At 40.9% G+C, this 19,530-nt stretch overlaps 1 protein-coding gene across 1 annotated transcript in view; it reads left to right on the forward strand.

Moving 5' to 3' along the window:
- The window catches only part of LOC124133970 (mannosylglucosyl-3-phosphoglycerate phosphatase-like), a 25,304-nt gene extending 7,432 nt beyond the window's left edge, over window positions 1–17,872 (forward strand). The window contains exons 7-14 of the mRNA XM_046498579.2: window positions 515–680; window positions 2,537–2,632; window positions 9,031–9,198; window positions 10,321–10,493; window positions 12,402–12,479; window positions 13,353–13,477; window positions 14,997–15,144; window positions 16,540–17,872. Of these exons, the coding sequence (XP_046354535.2) occupies window positions 515–680; window positions 2,537–2,632; window positions 9,031–9,198; window positions 10,321–10,493; window positions 12,402–12,479; window positions 13,353–13,477; window positions 14,997–15,144; window positions 16,540–16,644 (1,059 nt within the window). The 3' untranslated portion in view covers window positions 16,645–17,872. The remainder of the gene's footprint in view (window positions 1–514; window positions 681–2,536; window positions 2,633–9,030; window positions 9,199–10,320; window positions 10,494–12,401; window positions 12,480–13,352; window positions 13,478–14,996; window positions 15,145–16,539) is intronic.
- The last annotated feature ends 1,658 nt before the right edge of the window (window positions 17,873–19,530 follow it).

Below are 19,530 nucleotides of genomic sequence, written 5' to 3' on the forward strand. Positions count from 1 at the left end.
TGACGTTCTTCCCCTATGAGGTGGGACGTTACTCATGGACCTGTGAAGATCCGGGTAGGGAATAGGTCTTCAGCAACTCATGCTTGCCGTAAAGAGGTGACTATGCTTGTCGTATGTGATGAAATATATAAATATACAGAAAAATCTTTGTCAGGAATTTTTTCTATCATGCTAGTTATAGCAGGGCGTGGAGTCATCCCACAGAAGACATCCTTACCTTGTCAGCTTGCTGACGGGGTTAACCTCTTTGGTCATGTGGACAAGGTGTCCGACCTCGGATCAGAAGGTCTGTGTTTCGAATCCTATCACGGGACTCGGAAATTTTATGGCCGCTACATTGGCGCCCAACGTGGGGCTGAGCACGTTCATATTAAATTTGAGCAAAATAAGCCTGGGGTTAACCTCTTTGGTCATGTGAACAGATCAGATGAGAAGGTCCTTGGTTCGAATGCCATCACGGGACTCGGAAATTTTATGGCCGCTACACTAGCATGCAACACTCTCTGTTGTACAGGTGAACAACACGTACATTGTGAAGAGTGGTACTGACTTCCGGAATCTCAGCAACATCAAGGTGACGAGGACAGGAGATGGGTGGGAGTTCGACATCCAGAGAGTGGATCTAGACTCTAGTATACCTGAAGATCCCCTCATGAAGGAGATTGTGGATAGTAAACTTGGTGAGTTGATAGTCGGATGAGAGTTTGAGACATCCAGAGAATTTATGGATGAACAACTTCTTAATTACAATTAAGAGCAATGTTTCGGTGTAGGTTCTAACACCGTCATTCAGCAAGTGATATACAGAGTGTAGTAAGCAAGTATATATACAAGTAGGAGGCAATGTTTACAGTAGAGTAGATATTGTGATACTGGAGTAGAGAAGCCTGTTATGTACACACAAGGGTAGTGATGACAATCATCGGTGAAGTCAGTGACATAAACAAAGGATGAAGCCAGTAATAAGCTGCTGCTTATATTACTGGCTTCATCCTACATTCGGACTACTTCCACATTCCTGTTGAAACCCCTGGGAATTCCCTTGCATGAATACATACAAAAGCATTGTTTCTGATCATTTAGACCCTATAATCTTGAATTCAGCTTACATTGAGAAATGTCAGAGAGTTTGACTGCGTGACTATTTACCAATATCCTCGCTACGACCCATAGTGAACAAAACATAGAAATGCACATCCACTATTTTAGTATTGACTCGGTCCGTGTCTAGACTGACAGTTACAGTCCACAGCAATCTATGAAATTACCTTAGTATGTATTTGTCACATCTTTATTATCACCTTTCAATGATCGGCCAACTGATCAATGATGACTAACACATGTAACCGCCACAAGTTCATTAACAACTTCCGTAATCAATCCTGTCACGTTTATCGTGCCGGCCATATTGACATCTTGTATTTGATGTGAATGTATTACAACTCACTGTCATTGTGACTGACTTACCTGTGTAGTTCTTAACAGACCTTTCTCACCCAAAGATGGTATTATTTGAATGCATTTCTTGTAAACAAACTACAACAGATTTGCTTGATAAACAAGTTGAGCATACATACACTCATGGCACCTCTCTCTTTGGGGAACTATTTTATCTCCGCGATACAGCTGGTTGTTGTATGGCTGTCAGTGTAAACAAGTCACATGTATAGATTTAGGGCGACATCCCCCGAGATATAAAAAAGTGCTATAAAAATTATAAGAATTAACTTTCATATTTGTGTGAGTTCATTGGGAGTAGGAGCCTTCATATAGTGAGGGCCACAGATTGTATGACTGTCGTCGCATGCGCCGACGTTCATACAGTGTGGCCATCAGTCTTTGAAGATTCATACTCCAAAGTGAAAGTCAATTCTTAATTAAACCTCCCGCTTTGGATGCTCTATTGAAAATAATTCTATTGCCACTTAATCAGCCTTGTGGTTTAAGTGTTCGCTCGCCATACCTAAGATCAGGGTTTGTTTCCCACATGGGTACAATGTGTGAAGACCATTTCTGGTGTCCCCCACCATGATATTGCTGGATTATTGCTAAAAGTGGCATCAAAACTAACTAACAAACGAACGAACGAACGAACGAACGAACGACTGACGAACGAACGAACGAACGAACGAAGGCACGCACGCACGCACGCACGCACGCACGCACGCACGCACGCAACAACAGGTACATTTCTTTTGCATACTTTAAGTTTCTGTTTTGCTGTTTGTTTTCCAATGATTAAGAATTTGATGTATAATTTTACAAACATCTAAAATGTCAGGCTCAATTCTGAGTAAAAGAATTGTGCTGGTTTGGGGATATATATTCATTGTGGGATGTTATTTGTTGGTCTGTGCCACCAAGTAAAGCTTTTATTGCTTAACAAATGCTTAAGGAGAGATGGGGTCTCGTACTGGTGAAACTGTTGACGCATCATTGCCTCTGTTTCATCATGAGTTTCCCTTACTGTGACGTGGCTTGAATACTGTTAAAAATGTTGAAGGACCATACTCACTCACTGTTACCATTTCTTCAGAGGCTGTGGGGTCCAGGATGGATGAGGAGCTGGGGGAGATGGCTGTGGAGATGGATGGCCGATTCCAGAATATACGTACCCAGGAGACTAATCTAGGTGAGTAGAGTTATCTCCTCTTATTATTACAGGATAGTTTGACTGATAGATGTCTATCACTGTACTTTGTTCAAGATACACTGCTTTTGTGTATGATGTTCCTCTTATTTTCTGTCTTCCAAGGCAACCGTGTCCACTAGCCTATATCAAAGCCTAGTTTCTACCCTTGCCACAACAGGATAGTTTGACTGTTAGATGTCTATCACTGTACTTTGTTCAAGATACACTGCTTTTGTGTATGATGTTCCTCTTATTTTCTGTCTTCCGAGGCAAGCGTGTCCACTAGCTTATATCAAAGTCTAGTTTCTACCCTTGCCACACCAAGGCCACTTTTCTTGGCTCGACCCTGGAACCACCTTGCTTAGTTCACGAGTTGAGCCCTTTGTAATGAAAACGCGATATCCAATCAGATTGCTGTTCTTATCTCGTATAGCTTCACAAAAACATAGGCAATCGTTGGGGGTTTAAAAGATGAAAAAGACATATTCCAGTAGAAAGTCACTTTCATACGAAGGTGTACCAGTCGTGGATGTTGATTTTGTGAAACATTCTCTGATTGGACTATGGATATGTGCGATAGTCCAATCATATTTAGCACAGGAAAGTGGGCTTGATGTGGCAAGGGTGGAAACAAGACTTTGATAAAAAGGCTAGTGGATGCTCTTGCCTCAGGAAGATGCTTATTTTCAGCTACGATCACTTTGTGAAATAGGGACAAGTGTATCCTTGGTATCCAAATGTTCTATCATCTACAAACTTGATGTTATGAGTAGCATACTCGTACCTGTGATGATTCCAGGTTAGAATTGGTCCTCGGTAACCCATGCTTGTTGTAAGAGGCGACTAATGGTATCGTGTGGTCAGGCTCGCTGGCTTGGTTGATGCATGTCATTTATCCCAATTGTGTAGATTGATGCTCATGATGTCAGTCACTGGATTGTCTGGGCCATGATTATTTACTGACCCCCACCATGTAGCTGGAATAGTGCGGCGCTAAACAACAAACAACAAACAAAAGAAAACTAAGAGCAGCAGAGAAATGAACTTTTAATCACAGACTTTTCAGTATGTCATATTTCAGTTCACAAAATAGTAGGTTGAAATTGACTATGTCCTCTTTTATGTGTAGTATATGCCAGTAGTATGCTTATTCTGTTTATTTGTTTCCCAGCACAACACATTTTTGGGGACACTCAATAAAGTGGTATGATTTTGTATGTTTCTGCACATTTATTGCTAAACACTTGTGCAAGGAGATATTTTTGGTCACTGTCTGTTTTATGTCTAACAATTGTTTGCAGGGTAGTTTTTGATGTAGAATTTTGAAATGTTGTGATTAACTAACAGCACCTTTGACAGTTTGACCTTTTTGAGTGGCTGCTTGTGTCAGCTGTCACACTGTCACACTGTCCAGCAGTGAAATTTAATGAAAATAGAAAATCATACCAAATAATTAAAACTAGGAAAGAATGCTGTGGTGTATGGGTTACTGTGTACACCCAAAAAATGTTTTCAGTTCCCTTGGCGATAGTGGTGTTTGTACTTAATAGACCTGTGAAGATCCGGGGTAGAATAGGTCTTCAGCAACTCATGCTTGCCGTAAATGGCCACTAGGCTTGTCGTAAGAGGCGACTAACAGGATCAGGTGGTCAGCCTTGCTGACTTGGTTAATGCATGTCATCGTATCCCAATTGCGTAGATCCATGCTCATGTTGTCAATCACTAGATTGTCTGGTCCATATTCAATAATTTACATACCGCCGTCATACAGATGGAATATTTCTGAGTGTGGCGTTAAACAATAAACAAACACATGGTTTCATGCTATATTCACACCACATAGTCTCTTTTGTTATTTAACACTGCATGTTGCCAAGTGCAGCGTTAAACAACAAGCACACAATAAAATAACCCCTGTACCATACAGTGTGCTGTTTGCCGGTAATTACCCAGAGCTCCAGATAAGCTTTTGGTGTTGTGGGTATTTTACCCATGCATTTTAAAATCATTGGGTATCAGTAATTCTATCTACATATTCAAATTTCTGTTACCCACTAGTTTTTACACATGTGAGTATTTAAGTTAAATATTCAAAAACACTATTCATCTAGTCCCCGCAAACTGGAGTCGTGTGGGTTCGAGAGCTTTATAGGACTCAAAAATACCATGATACTTCCACAAGAAAGAGTGATGGCAAATGATCATGATGTAACTGTCATCGTGGAGTTAAGCAAGGTTGACGGAATGCCCGTTTATAATTTCAAAATAAGTTGCTGATTTGCTAATCGAATACGCAGGGTTACTTCACAATATTTTGATGATACGCACAAATTTTATTTTTGTAGCATATCTGTAATGTTCGTTGCGTATTTGATACGCTTGGATGACATTTTACTGCGTATTTCTGCATTTCTGATGCGTATTTTACGCAGATACGCAGCTTATCTTGAGCTCTGAATTACCAGTTTTTTACCGGTAAAATAAGGCTAGGACCGGTAATTCATGTGACTTTCAGTCCCTGTGGATCAGCAAATAAAGTACCCTATTTATCTTAGTTGTTGAACAAAACATTGGCGATATTTTAAGTATATTTTTCAAACAAAGTCAGCTGGTATATTACCATGATGGTTTCCCCTTGTCTATTTGTAGTGCAAGGAAATAACCTTTTCGCTTTGCTTCGAGGTTAAATATATATTTGTAGTGACTTAGTCTCGAAATATCAATATTTTGTTTTTAGAAAATTGTGACTGAACTGTAGATTGTAGATCTAGCTAAGTTACTTCAGAGATGATGTCATTGCATTGAATATGATATTGAAAGACTTAAAAACAGGTAATTTTCACATTTTAAAGTTGGGACTTACAAAAATTAGGGGGAACTGGTAACGTTTAGAGTTGCCAGTCCACCAGGACTGGCAGTTTTAAAAGCCAGTGGGAACACTGACCATAGTAACTTCTATAAACTCTCTTGTAAGATTTTCCGTCTGTTAAAATTATGATCTACAGTATTATGCATGCTTTCATCACAGTCAGCTGATAGCACTCCCTAACTCACCAATTTGTCGGCCCTCTTGTTTAGGTCAGCCTCCTATATCAGGCTGACATGACATACAATGACAACCCAACTCACTCACTCACTCATTCAAATCCCCAACTCACCCTGATGATAAATAATATTACCTTAGTTTGTTAGTTTCACCATTTAGTTGACATGCTGTGATATAACTGAATATGTTGGTCAAAGTGGCAATGAACCCAACTCACTCACTCACTCACTACTTAATTCTGCATGCAAACCTTATAGGATGAAGAGAAACCTATGCTTTGATAGGCAGAGTTAGCAAGAGATCTCATACTTTGTTCATTATTGTATGCCTAATAACCCCTTTCATATGACTTTCATATATACATGAATGATCCTTATGAATCCTCTACCTCTATTACATCATTGCCATAAATTCTGTATTTTGGCTGAAACCACACAATAACTTTATCTTCACATTTTCCACAGAAGTCCTTTTCAATGTCAACTACAAACAACAAGTTGTTCCTGCAATAACTGCAGTAGCCTGACAACTCTTCCGTGCGCAAAGGCTGGAAAAACCTCACTTCTTTCCTGTGTGCGCTAGAGACAACGCCTTTGGTTTAGCTTACCCTAGCACTTGGTTATGTAGCCACACTCTTTAACTAGTATCCCATCGGTACTTAGTTTAAGCGTTACAAGAAAGATTTGTATAGGCAAATTACTAGCTGGTTACATGAGTATTTTCTGCGGTTGGTTTTTGTGTTATGGCATCGTCTGTCATTGGGGTCCCACATAATTTCTGCTGGGAATTGCAGAGTAAGTGCTGAGGAGGAGCTTTGCACTCATCTCTCCAAGACAGCTTTTTCAAAGGTGGATGACTCTTTCACTGAAGTCACGCGTAAGGGGGCTGCTAAGAAGAAAGTCCTTGCCTGATGGATCCCAAGACCATGGCATCTATCACAACACCTACTAACTCCTCAGCCAGACCCAGCTTCTGGTTTTTCAATCAGCACGTTGGAGAAGCTTTGTGCACAGCAGAAGCCATCCATTGAAGTCTTCCTTGCCTCCCGTCTATCAGCATAATCATCGGAGGTTGACAAGTTAAAGAAGGCTCAGTCCTTACAGCCTCAAAAGAATCCCCTGGCCAATAGGCTGCATGGGGGTATGTTTCTAGTTGAGCCCCGACTATCTTCGTCTGCCAGTGCCTTGGTTGCAGGACTTCCGGACAAGCAGCTAGGTAGTGGCGACCATGCCTTACCCACCGTGACAACCGTCCGTGCCGGTCCCTCCACGGTCCACACCGGTCCCTCCACGGTCCATCTGGATATCCTGTTAGACCTACAGAGAACTGAAGTTCAACATAAGGGTATGGGTTAATCTAAGGTCCCGTATGGCTCCCACATGGACCACGTTGACCACACAGACTACCAGTCTAATACTAATATGAAACTCATCATCACTGCAAGTTGATGCCCATACGCACTGATCAGGCTGGACTTTTTTACAGTCTACTCGACATGGTTGTTTCGTATATAGGAGGATTTACTGACAACACAAATCTGGATTCTTCCCAGCTCCTCGCGTTACAGCGCTAGCAGCTCCTTGCACAGATCGGGTCGTTGTCTCCTAAACGGTCTCACGACTCCTCCAGGGATTCCACCTTCCTCAAACAGGCTTAGAAGAAGTTCATACTATCAAGGAAGGAGTGCTTTCCGACCTCTCGTCGCTACGATCGTTCCCAGGCACCTTCTGAGGTTTTTTGTCCCTCAGACCCAGTACTCATCCCTCTCCACCTCCGTCATGATCTGTCCTGGTGGACTCTTTGTGACCTTGTCTGGGATTCTCACCAGATGCCTATTTTGTAATTCCTATTCTTTGATTGACATTGTTATATACTTGTTACAACTGCGTGAAGATCCGGGGTAGAATAGGTCTTCATCAACCCATGCTTGCCATAAAAGGCACTGGATTGTCTGGTCCATACTCGATTATTTATGCTGAGTGCGGCGTTAAACAAAAAAACAAAAAAAGCAAAACAAAAATCCTCTAGTGGTTTGATGTTTTGGTGAGGATTGCACACTGAAGAGCTGTCAGGCTACTGGTGCTATCCCGGGAACAACTAGTTTGTAGTTGTAGTTGACAGTGAGGTGAGGTGAAATGGGGTGTAACATCGCGTCAAAGATTATTGCACATATATAGTGACTTGCATGCATTGGCTGCTTGTACTAGTCCGGACTGATGCCGATTTATAGTGCTAGCCCACTGAGATACCATGAATAAACCACTCAGACACTGACTGACAGACTTATACTGACTCTGAGCCTACCAGTCCTTGTTTTAGTCCCTTAATGCCGAGCCCCAGACAGGGTAACAAAAGTGCCATCTTTTAACTTCTTTTAGTATGACCCGGCTGGGGATTGAACCCCGGACCTTCCGCTCTCTGGGCGGACCACTAGACCACGGAGGAGGACTTCTGTTTAAAATCTGAAGATTTAGTTATAGTGTGGTTGCAACCAAAATACAGGATTTATGGCAATGATGTAATAGAGGTAGAATTCTCAGAATTATTACCAATGATAACTATTGAGTTGATGTTGCTGTACTATTACTTTTCTAAGGCCCAGTGAAGAGGCGACTTAGGGATGAGGCAGTCAGACTCGCTGACTTGGTTGATGCATGTCATCGTATCCCACTTGCATAGATCGATGCTCATGATGTCAATCACTAGATTGGTTGATCCAGAATCAATTATTTACATGCCACTGTCATATATCTGCAATATTGCTGAGTGCCGGGTTAAAAACAATAAACAAACTTTGCTCAGGGAGAGCTTTTGGGGAGAAGCAATTTGTTAAAAATATTAATGGGTAACAACTTGGTTTCTATGGCAATGGGTGACCTTCAGTTGTGATGTCACATCAGTTCTCACACTATCAGTCACTGGTTTGTTTTGAGCACTCCGTAATATCCTCACTCATTCAATGTTCTCACGGTACTAAAATTGTCTATACTTTTGCTGTCATAGTTGCATGTGTGCAGAGGTAAAACTGCAAGGAGACGTAGAAACATAATATGAATTACAATATGCTGGAGTCAAAGGTTTAGTGGTTTTTTTAAAATCCTCAGTATTTATACATTATGTGTTTGTGTAAATATCAGTGTTGACAGCAATTTTTGTTGTGGCTGTCTTTGTTGACACTTAACACTGTTGCCTACATATCCAGGTGAGCTACAGTGTTGTGGCACTATTTTTAAAAGATCAAATTATATTTGTAAAGATAAAATATATGTTAAAACACTGTTCAAAGAAGGGACATACAATTGTTTGTAAATGATTATCTTAAATGTACATGATAATGTTTGTTTTGATGTAGGTAATTTTGTGATGGACATCATGCTGACAGCAACCAAGGCTGAAATAGCACTGCTCAACTCAGGGACTTTCAGATCTGACAAAATACATCCAAAAGGAGTCTTCAAAATCAGGGATCTTCTCACCATATTGCCTCTCGTTGATCCGCTGGTGGTTCTTAAGGTCACAGGTGGGTGTGGAGATTACTAGCAACAAGTGTATTGGGACACTAGCATTGGTAACTGTATTTCTGTGCTGCTCCCAATAAAGGATTGTGATGATCAAAATAATTATAGACCTGTGAAGATCTGGGGTAGAATGGGTCTTCAGCAAATGGTACTTGCCGTAAAAGGCGACTATGCTTGTCATAAGAGGCAACTAACGGGATTGGGTGGTCAGACTCGCTGACTTGGTTGATGCATGTCATTGAATCCCAATTGAGTGGATTGATGCTCACGATGTCAATCACTGGATTTTCTGGTCCAGACTTGATTACATACAAACCGCTGTCTTATAGCTGAAATATTGCTGAGTGTGGCGTTAAACAACAAACAAACAAAATGATTATAGGCAGCAGCACAGAGATACGGTTACCGCAACTATTGGTGCACAAGCCTATTAGAAGGGATAGGTAAAGAAGACCAAGCACATCATCACTTGGTCATTATGTACAGTGGGTGACATTAGTGCCAGGCCAGTAGCCAATCTATGTAATTTGAGTCAGCTTCTGTTAGAAGTGACAATTTTTCAGATTACTCTCACTTTACTTTCCATAAATGGTCACAATAAATAAGCACATTTATTCCTATGTGAGTTGGCCTGTCATTACATTCATTACGTCATTATAATTGACTAGCATTAAACAACAGTAACTCACACACACACTAAGTACATACTTCAGTGTACGGTAAATTGGTCTTTTAGGCAATTATACTCAGATTTAAAATTTTCCTTTGCCTTGATTGTTAATTGCCATTAGTAATTATCACATTAAAAGAAACATAGAGTGAATTTTTGGCTTATCTTAAGCTGACAAAGTTGATATTTTCCTGAGTGGTGCGTCAAAGATTGAAAATGTCATGAGATGTGTTAAACATGTTATTTGACACGAAAAGACAGATTTTTATTTATTATGTATTTTCTTACACAACCGTCTCGGAAAACAAAAGTTTCATAGTGGCAAACTGAAAGAAGTTATGGCACTAAGTTGAGTGAAATAGTGGTTTTATATTTGATATAAAATAGTATTTGATCACTAAGTACATGGTAACTATTTATATATTTTCTATATAACCTTCTCCACCTTTCCCAGGATCCCAGCTCCATCAAGCTCTAGAGAACGGGGTGTCCAAGTACCCAAAACTGGAGGGGCGTTTCCCTCAGGTGTCAGGGATGGTGTTTGGATTTGACCCCAGCAAACCTCCAGGGGAACGTGTGGACTCCCGCTTGGTGAAGGTACAAGGTGGATACCTTGAGCTGGACAGGGTAAGGAACTTGTGGCCATGTTATCTGTCAAACCTCCAGGGGAACATGTAGACTCCAGCGTGGTGAATGTGTAGAGGGAATACCTCCAGCTGGATAAGGTAAGGAACTTGTGGCCATGTTATCTATCAAACCTCCAGGGAACGTGTAGACTCCAGCGTAGTGAATGTGCAGAGGGAATACCTCCAGCTGGATAAGGTAAGGAACTTGTGGCCATGTTATCTGTCAAACCCCCAGGGAACGTGTAGACTCCAGGGTGGTGAATGTGTAGAGGGAATACCTCCAGCTGGATAAGGTAAGGAACCTGTGGCCATGTTATCTGTCAAACCTCCAGGGAACGTGTAGACTCCAGCGTGGTGAATGTGTAGAGGGAATTCCTCCAGCTGGATAAGGTAAGGAACCTGTGGCCATGTTATCTATCAAACCTCCAGGGAACGTGTAGACTCCAGCGTGGTGAATGTGCAGAGGGAATACCTCCAGCTGGATAAGGTAAGGAACTTGTGGCCATGTTATCTGTCAAACCTCCAGGGAACGTGTAGACTCCAGCATGGTGAATGTGTAGAGGGAATACCTCCAGCTGGATAAGGTAAGGAACTTGTGGCCATGTTATCTATCAAACCCCCAGGGAACGTGTAGACTCCAGCTTGGTGAATGTGTAGAGGGAATACCTCCAGCTGGATAAGGTAAGGAACTTGTGGCCATGTTATCTGTCAAACCTCCAGGGAACGTGTAGACTCCAGCGTGGTGAATGTGCAGAGGGAATACCTCCAGCTGGATAAGGTAAGGAACTTGTGGCCATGTTATCTGTCAAACCTCCAGGGAACATGTAGACTCCAGGGTGGTGAATGTGTAGAGGGAATACCTCCAGCTGGATAAGGTAAGGAACTTGTGGCCATGTTATCTGTCAAACCTCCAGGGAACGTGTAGACTCCAGCGTAGTGAATGTGCAGAGGGAATACCTCCAGCTGGATAAGGTAAGGAACTTGTGGCCATGTTATCTGTCAAACCTCCAGGGAACGTGTAGACTCCAGCATTGTGAATGTGTAGAGGGAATACCTCCAGCTGGATAAGGTAAGGAACTTGTGGCCATGTTATCTGTCAAACCCCCAGGGAACGTGTAGACTCCAGCGTGGTGAATGTGTAGAGGGAATACCTCCAGCTGGATAAGGTAAGGAACTTGTGGCCATGTTATCTATCAAACCTCCAGGGAACGTGTAGACTCCAGGGTGGTGAATGTGTAGAGGGAATACCTCCAGCTGGATAAGGTAAGGAACTTGTGGCCATGTTATCTATCAAACCCCCAGGGAACGTGTAGACTCCAGGGTGGTGAATGTGTAGAGGGAATACCTCCAGCTGGATAAGGTAAGGAACCTGTGGCCATGTTATCTGTCAAACCTCCAGGAGAACGTGTAGACTAATGCCTGGTGAAGGTGCAGAGCAAATTCCTCCAGCGAGACTAAGTAGGTAACTTGTGGCAGCATTGTCAAAAGTACAGGAGAATGTGCAGACTCCCTCATTGTTAAGATGCAACAGGAATACTTGACAAGGATGTACAATAATAAAAACACTGCATTTCAATTCTTTTTTTCTTTTGTCACTCGAGTCAATATCTTATTTACAAGAGGCCTTTATTTGCTGTACTGAGTTGTGTCCTTGGCACTACCGGGAACTGACAATCTTGGCTTCAAATACAAGAACTGACTTACTCCATGTCCTAGATTTGTCAGCACCACATCCATGCTTGTGGGCTTCACCGAATTTGTAAAAATGAAAATCTGTGACGTGGCAAGGCGACAAGCTGTGATGGTATTTAACCTAACATGCTTACTAACTATATCAGCCATATAGATAATATGTCAGTTTTATTGGTGCCATGTATTCTGTGTAATAATGAAGCTGTCTCTCCTTCAGGTGTACACTCTGTGTACCAAGGAGTACATCGCTGCTGGGAAGGATGGCTATGATGTGTTCAAGCCTTGTGAAATAGCGGTGAGATTTGTACTAATGCTCATGTACAAAGACCCTGAAGATCCGGGGTAGAAAAGGTCTTCAGCAACCCATGCTTGACCTAAAAGGCGACTATGCTTGTCGTAAGAGGCGACTAACGGGATCGGGTGGTCAGGCTCGCTGACTTCGTTGATACATGTCATTGTATCCCATTTGCGTGGGACCCGTGAAGATCCGGGGTAGAATAGGTCTTCAGCAACCCATGCTTGCTGTAAAAGGCGACTATGCTTGTCGTAAGAGGCGACTAACGGGATCGGGTGGTCAGGCTCGCTGACTTCGTTGATGCATGTCATTGTATCCCGATTGCGTGGATCGATGCTCATGATGTCAATCACTGAAGTGTATGGCCCAGACTTGATTATTTACAGACCGCCATCAATCAGATTGAAACACACACTTTTTACATTGAAGATAAAACTTGTTCCCAATGATCACAGCTAAATCTACTCAGGAGGTTTTTTTAACCACCAGTTAATGGCCATTGTTTTTTTTTAATTAAATGTTGCATATGTAAATTCTGTAAACAAGGGGCTCTTGTCATAATCCTAATGTTAAAAGTTAAAGATTTTGGGGCCCCTAACTTCAAATGATGGTACCCCTGGAGAAGACCTGGAGTATCCCAATGCCCAATGCCCCCCTTAATTTCAAACACTGTAAACACCATGTTCCATGTTTTGCCATATTTTAAATATTCACCTTCATTTGGCCTTAGTACTTTAACAAAGTCCTTAAATGCTCTCAGAATGCACTCTGGGCTCTGTAAACATCTTCTCTTGAACTGGCATTCATGTTCCTTTAAATAATGACACCACTTTGTGTGAGTTGAAGTATGTACATTACTCGGACAACTTGCAGGTGTCTGCTGAACAGTGTCAGTCTCTATCGACGACCGTCAACAACCACTTTGACTCTGTGAAGATCTACAAGGGGCAGAAACCATGCAAGTCCGGACACAGACAGAGTCTCTTGTGTCTAGCTAGGTATGTACAGTTCAGATTTGTCTCATCCATGTATTGCTGTGAGTGAGTGAGTTGGGTTTATGTTACTGTGTGTCAACTTATGTGGGAGGAAAGCCGGAAATGGTGCAGGTGTCACATGTTTACCACTTCGGTGAAACCCATGAGCATGGGTATGGTGCTGACAAACCTAGAAACATAATTGGGGTGACCGGGATTTGAACCACGATCCTAGATTTCTTAGAGATACAACTCAGCAAATTGTGGGGCCTTAGATGACTGGTTCACCTGTGCCCTTCAGAAGTTTTGTGTACTTAGACCTTATTTTAAGCACACTAGGGGTGACTGTCAAAACATTTGTACACTACAATTGAACAAGATATAACTGTTGTTACAATTGATCCAGATTTTGAAGTTACCGGTAGTTAGGCATTTCTGTTTTTATTAGTGCTATATCAAATCATATTGTGAAATCAGTGATCAAGACAATATATATATAACATTGTAAGGCAAGGGGTAGAAGGTTATTTCAATTCTGAATACATTGTAGCACTAGGAAAGACATCGTCAATACTTCACTTGTGTACTTGCGTACACATTCCTCCATCACCTCTTAATAGGACTGCTTTGCTGTGAAATCACCATTTTCAAAGAATTTAGCAACAGCATGGTCGAGCCAGAGGGAAGTGAGCAAGTGCTTAGATCATTTAGTGTGCAGATTACATTGCACAAAGGGTAATGTTTCTCAACTGACAGTGTGTGGTGGAGGGGTAGCCTAGTGGTTAAAGTGTTTGCTTGCCACGCCAAAGACCCGAGTTCGAATCCCCACATGGGTACAATATGTGAAGCCCATTTCTGGCATCCCCCACCGAGATGTTGCTGTAATATTATTGCGTAAAACCACACTCACTCACTCACTCACTCACTCACTCACTCACTCACTCACTCACTCACTCACTGTCGGCAATGGTAGGGTTCACCCAATGTTGCTGGATGGGAGCAGGGCACACATCACTATTACTGTACATAGCGGCTGCATGGGTTCACAGCTGATGAAGGAAGATACTGTACACAAACGTGGGAAGTATTGACGATGGAGGAAAGATTATGTATCAGAATATTACTGTGTCCTGGGTGTTTTTAAACCTGGCTCTCGGTTAAATTCCTCTAGCAGTGACACTTTGCAACATTAGTCACTGTATAATTATTATGTCAGTGTGAGTAGGAAAACCATTCTTTCATAGACTCTCGTAATTAGAATTTATATCTTTCCAGTCTGTGCCAAACCTGAACTTGACTCTTGGCATTATGTTCAGTAGATTTCAGTGTTATCATATAGAATATTATTGGCTATACTGACCGAACAGAAATTTAGCAGACTGGGATTTCGGACTGGTGGCTAAAGTCGCAGACTGCCTTTGTTCTCTGGGTCTGTGACATCTTTGGTGCAGAAATAAAGAGTGATTAATTGAAAGGTAGCCTACAGTCATGTAATGTTTGACTTATTTATAACATGGTACGTGTTTGTGGTGGCCAACTACAGGAAGACCTCCATGGTGAGGCAGGCCAGCATGGATCAGGTCCACAAGCCCTACCCCCTGGTGAGACAACAGAGCATCCATGAGGCAGAGGCGGAGCAGTGCTACCTGGCCCCCAAGATAGACCACCGAATCTTCCAGTACAACGACGAGGTGAGACTGCAGGGCTAGACACCACTACAAATCCACAAGCCTGAAACTAGTGGAGATCTGAGGGACTGGCGGTTTACACTCAGGTCTAGTTGTTTCATTGGGTGGTGTTTTGCTCGCAAAATAAGTCACAATAGCAGGATATAATGAGTGCAACATTAAACAACAATTTGTTAAAAATGTGTTGCATGGGCCTGTTCATCTGAAACAGTGGACCCGTTGGATTGATAGTGCTATTATTGACAGACACGTGCACATGCACACACATACACACACATACACACACATATACACTATAGTTTGGAAAACATACATAACTAGTGTGGTGCTTTTTTTGTCACTGTTTCTTTGAAATATATACTGGTACATATATGCATATATATTTACCTTGCATTTACCAAACCTTAATATTTATAATTTTACCTTATCCTCATACTAAGTGCTTATCTCATCTCATTCTGAAAAGTTAGTGGAAACTCCTGTGCTGTGTTCTCTCACAGCCGCACCAGAAGCATGTGACCAAGCCAGAATACTCACCACTGTGAGAAATCTTGAACTGATATCCTAAGATCTTACAGACTAGCAGATCAAAGAAAGATATTCAAAGCCTCAGTCTGGGACTTAAATATAGTCCTGAAGCATCTTACCAGTGACGCTTACCAACCTCTAGAAGAAACTGATTCGAACACCTGATACAGAAAACATTATTTCTACAGCCTTTACCCACGGCTGTCAGAATGTCAGAAATACATGCCACAGATTTCGGTCACACCAGATTCAACCACCGACCGAGAGTCCATGCCTCCTGTTTTACTATGTAAATTTATACTTATCCCGACTCATACGCTATAGCGCCCATCCAGCCATCCCTGTTTCCAGTATTCGTGTTTCGACCATTAAGGGTAAGCGAGAGGAGAGAGTGATGAGTATACCGGCTTGGTCACATTCCTCCGGTGCGGCTGCACTTTCTGAGGAGTGTGTTCGGGTGAGAAATATTTTCAGTTCTTGTGAACACAGCAAAGAGTGAGATGAGGTGAGATAAGCAGTGAGGATAAGTATTAATGATATAATTACGCTGACAACGGGTGTAAATAGAGGAGTTATATCATGTATAATATATATTTCACTGGAAGAATTCATCCCCATTGTTGAAATACTGGTTGTTATACTTATTATGTGACAAGTGTCAACAGTAGTTAGAGATGTCGTTGCCACTGTGACTCTTTTACATTGTATACAATTGTTTGAGAATTATTTAGAAATTAAGTCGCAGGATTCTTTACCCCCATCTTGGGTATGAAGATTAGAAGCAGTAATGCTTTAATCTATGACATCTTCATCCACTCTTCCTGACACAGAGATGAGACGAGAGTAATTGGCCTCTTTGATACTTTTCAGAAACTGAAGCTGATGTTGGCACTGAAGCCACAGTTTAGCAGGATTCTCAGCAAAGTGTCTGAGGATGCCAGTGACAGTGTGGAGATGGCAGACGAGGACAACTGATAAAAATCACAACCTCTACCCGATCACATTTCCAAGTTTTAATCTTGTTTTAGCTCACCTTGCTGACAGCAAACCTTTTGACTGACATTAAGTTTTAATGGCATTATGTGAAAATCATTCCATTGCTGTTGCAACAATTATGAATGCCAAATAGCAGATCTACCTCAGGACACATCAAATTTGTTCATAACGTTGGTCGAGAATAAGTTGCAGCTGTATCAAGACTGGTATATGTGGTTTTATGGGTCCCATGTTAAAACCACATATACTCCTTGTGATACTGCTACAGCGAATTTATCTTGCCAACATATTTCAATATGCCATTATAAAAGAATTGAAAGAAATTGAAAATTGATAGGAAACAGCTGTTCAATTGATCTGAGGTGAACTTGTGCTGTGTCATGTGACTTTCATCGACTCGTAAACAATGCATGGCTTTTAGCGTCATAGCGGGGTGTAAGAGATTTATCCTCTCACTTAAAAATTCACATGCAGCCTGTGCAGCCTTCGCATCTGGGTAAAAGGGATTTATCAACTTTTGTTCACTTCTTTTAAAACCATTTTTTAGACACTTATATTTTTGTGACAATCACATTAATTCAGGGACATTATGATGGACTAATGCAAATGATATTAGATTGTTATAAGACATATGAGGGTGATGTTTAGAACATCTTCAAAATCCTTGAATATGTACCGAACTTCAGCCTAACCATGAAGATCCAGATTAGAACAGGTCTTCAGCAACCATTGCTTTCAGTAAGAGGCGACTATTCTTGTCATAAGAGGCCGTAAGGTACTGTAAGGTGTAACTGCCCAATAGTTAAGGTACCGTAAGGTGTAACTGCCCAATAGTTAAGGTACCGTAAGGTGTAACTGCCCAATAGTTAAGGTACCGTAATGTGTAACTGCCCAATAGTTAAGGTACCATAAGGTGTAACTGCCCAATAGTTAAGGTATCGTAAGGTGTAACTGCCCAATAGTTAAGGTATCGTATCGACAAGAATTGCACAAGAAAATTGCACATAGCTTTCACAAGGCACTATGTAAGCATTCAAGGCTACATCTGTGAAAAATACCATATCATTTTTATCCACCGCCATGAAGTGGGTCAGGGGACACAGGAACAGAGTTCATCCATCTGTCTGTCCGTCCTTCTGTCCGTCCGCTTCTCAAAGGGGACAAATTTTCTCCAAAATTATTTAAGTTAGAGAAATGAAATTTTACACACTGGTATTACTGGTCATGATTAATTGGTGTCTTAAATTAATTTTTTACAGAGTTATGGCCCTTGCTTCGTGTTTTTCAACTTAGTGCATACTGTGTGAAATGGGGACAAGTTTTCTCAGAAACTACTAAAGTTACATGAACAAAAGTTTGTGTGCTTATCTAAGAGATACTTGTCCAAACTGAGTTCGAAAATTAGTGCCATAGATTATTTTTCCAGAGAAGGGGCTTTTTGTGTTTGTTACTTTCACATTTAATCATTTATTCTGATGACATAAAGCAACCCTTAGAACTCTTTCTTATAGTTTATGTTCACTACTAAATGAACAAAAAGATTCTAATGTGCCCCATGGCGGGGGGGAGTGATGACGCTGTTTTTTTGTTGCATCTGTCGCAAGGTTCAGTGTATGTGTCCAAGGTTGGAGAATAATAACGTATAAAGCTATGCCATGCAATGTTATATCTTTATGGTTAATCCTATATGGCATATATGACACTCAAGTTGGGCATTCAATTCCTGCCAAACCAGGACAAGATGAGAGTGGCGAGGAATACCAAGCTGTGTTACTTAAATACAAGTTGATTGTTAAAGCTTTACTGTCAAACTTAACTATGTGTTTATTGTTGTGTTGGTGTATACGTCTGATATACAGCGTTGCATAATGTTTTAAGATATAGAATATCTATAATGGCGTCATTTACCACACCTTTATTTGTTACCTAAAATGGCTTGTTAAGAATACTGCTGTGTTATATATACCGTATTCGACGTAATAAGCGCCCTGCTCTGATAAGCGCCCACGGCGATATTTGCTAATATATTGGCTAGTGAACAATCCCAGTTACCACCCCTTCCGATTGATCAATGTACACAAGACTTATTTATTCGTGTATAATACGTGTGTTATATGCATCCTTAATTATGGGAAATTAGATTCTGGAAAAATATATCTGTTGTATATAAACATTTCAGGCTGTCAGCATAAACCACAAAATTTACAATCTTTCAACCCTGTTTTTCACCAAAATAATATTCTAATAAGAGCCCCCTATTTCTAATTTTGAGAGTGCCCTGGGTGCTTATTATGTCGAATACAGTCCATGTTGATTCAGTAGATGCTGTTGTATATAGAAGGTTATATACTAGTACCTGTCATAGTTATTTTTTATATTTATTATCACAGTATATATATATTTTAATATGTTTGTTTGTTTAAGAGTAATTGTGATGCAAAATATTGTACGCTACATTGACACATTAGTAGATTGTGCCTCAGTGGTATTGTTATGTAAAAAGAGTGATTGAAGGTTAATGATTTCATTATGTGTTTGTTAGACTACAAGTGGCAGGCAAAATGGATATCCTCTTTAACTGGGTATATATTAAAGTGGATTATATTTTCTTTTAATATCTTAATTCTTTTTTACCCTTTATGTGCTTCGTGTCATTTTTGTGCTCAATTTATTTCAATTACATTCACTGAAAGTAGCATCTGCAATTTCCAGAGCTACAAAAATTAAGAATTAGATTTTCATCCAAATTTTAAGAAAATATGAGGTGGGAGCAATTTATTTGTTACTTAATTATTTTAAACAAAGTTTTCAAAGGATAGGTGTACAAAAAATGTATAAAAAGTATTGATGTACAACTGTAATGTC

The sequence above is a fragment of the Haliotis rufescens genome, unplaced genomic scaffold (assembly GCF_023055435.1).
Source record: "Haliotis rufescens isolate VD_foot unplaced genomic scaffold, xgHalRufe1.0.p SCAF_17, whole genome shotgun sequence".
Classification (NCBI taxonomy): Eukaryota; Metazoa; Mollusca; class Gastropoda; order Lepetellida; family Haliotidae; genus Haliotis; species Haliotis rufescens.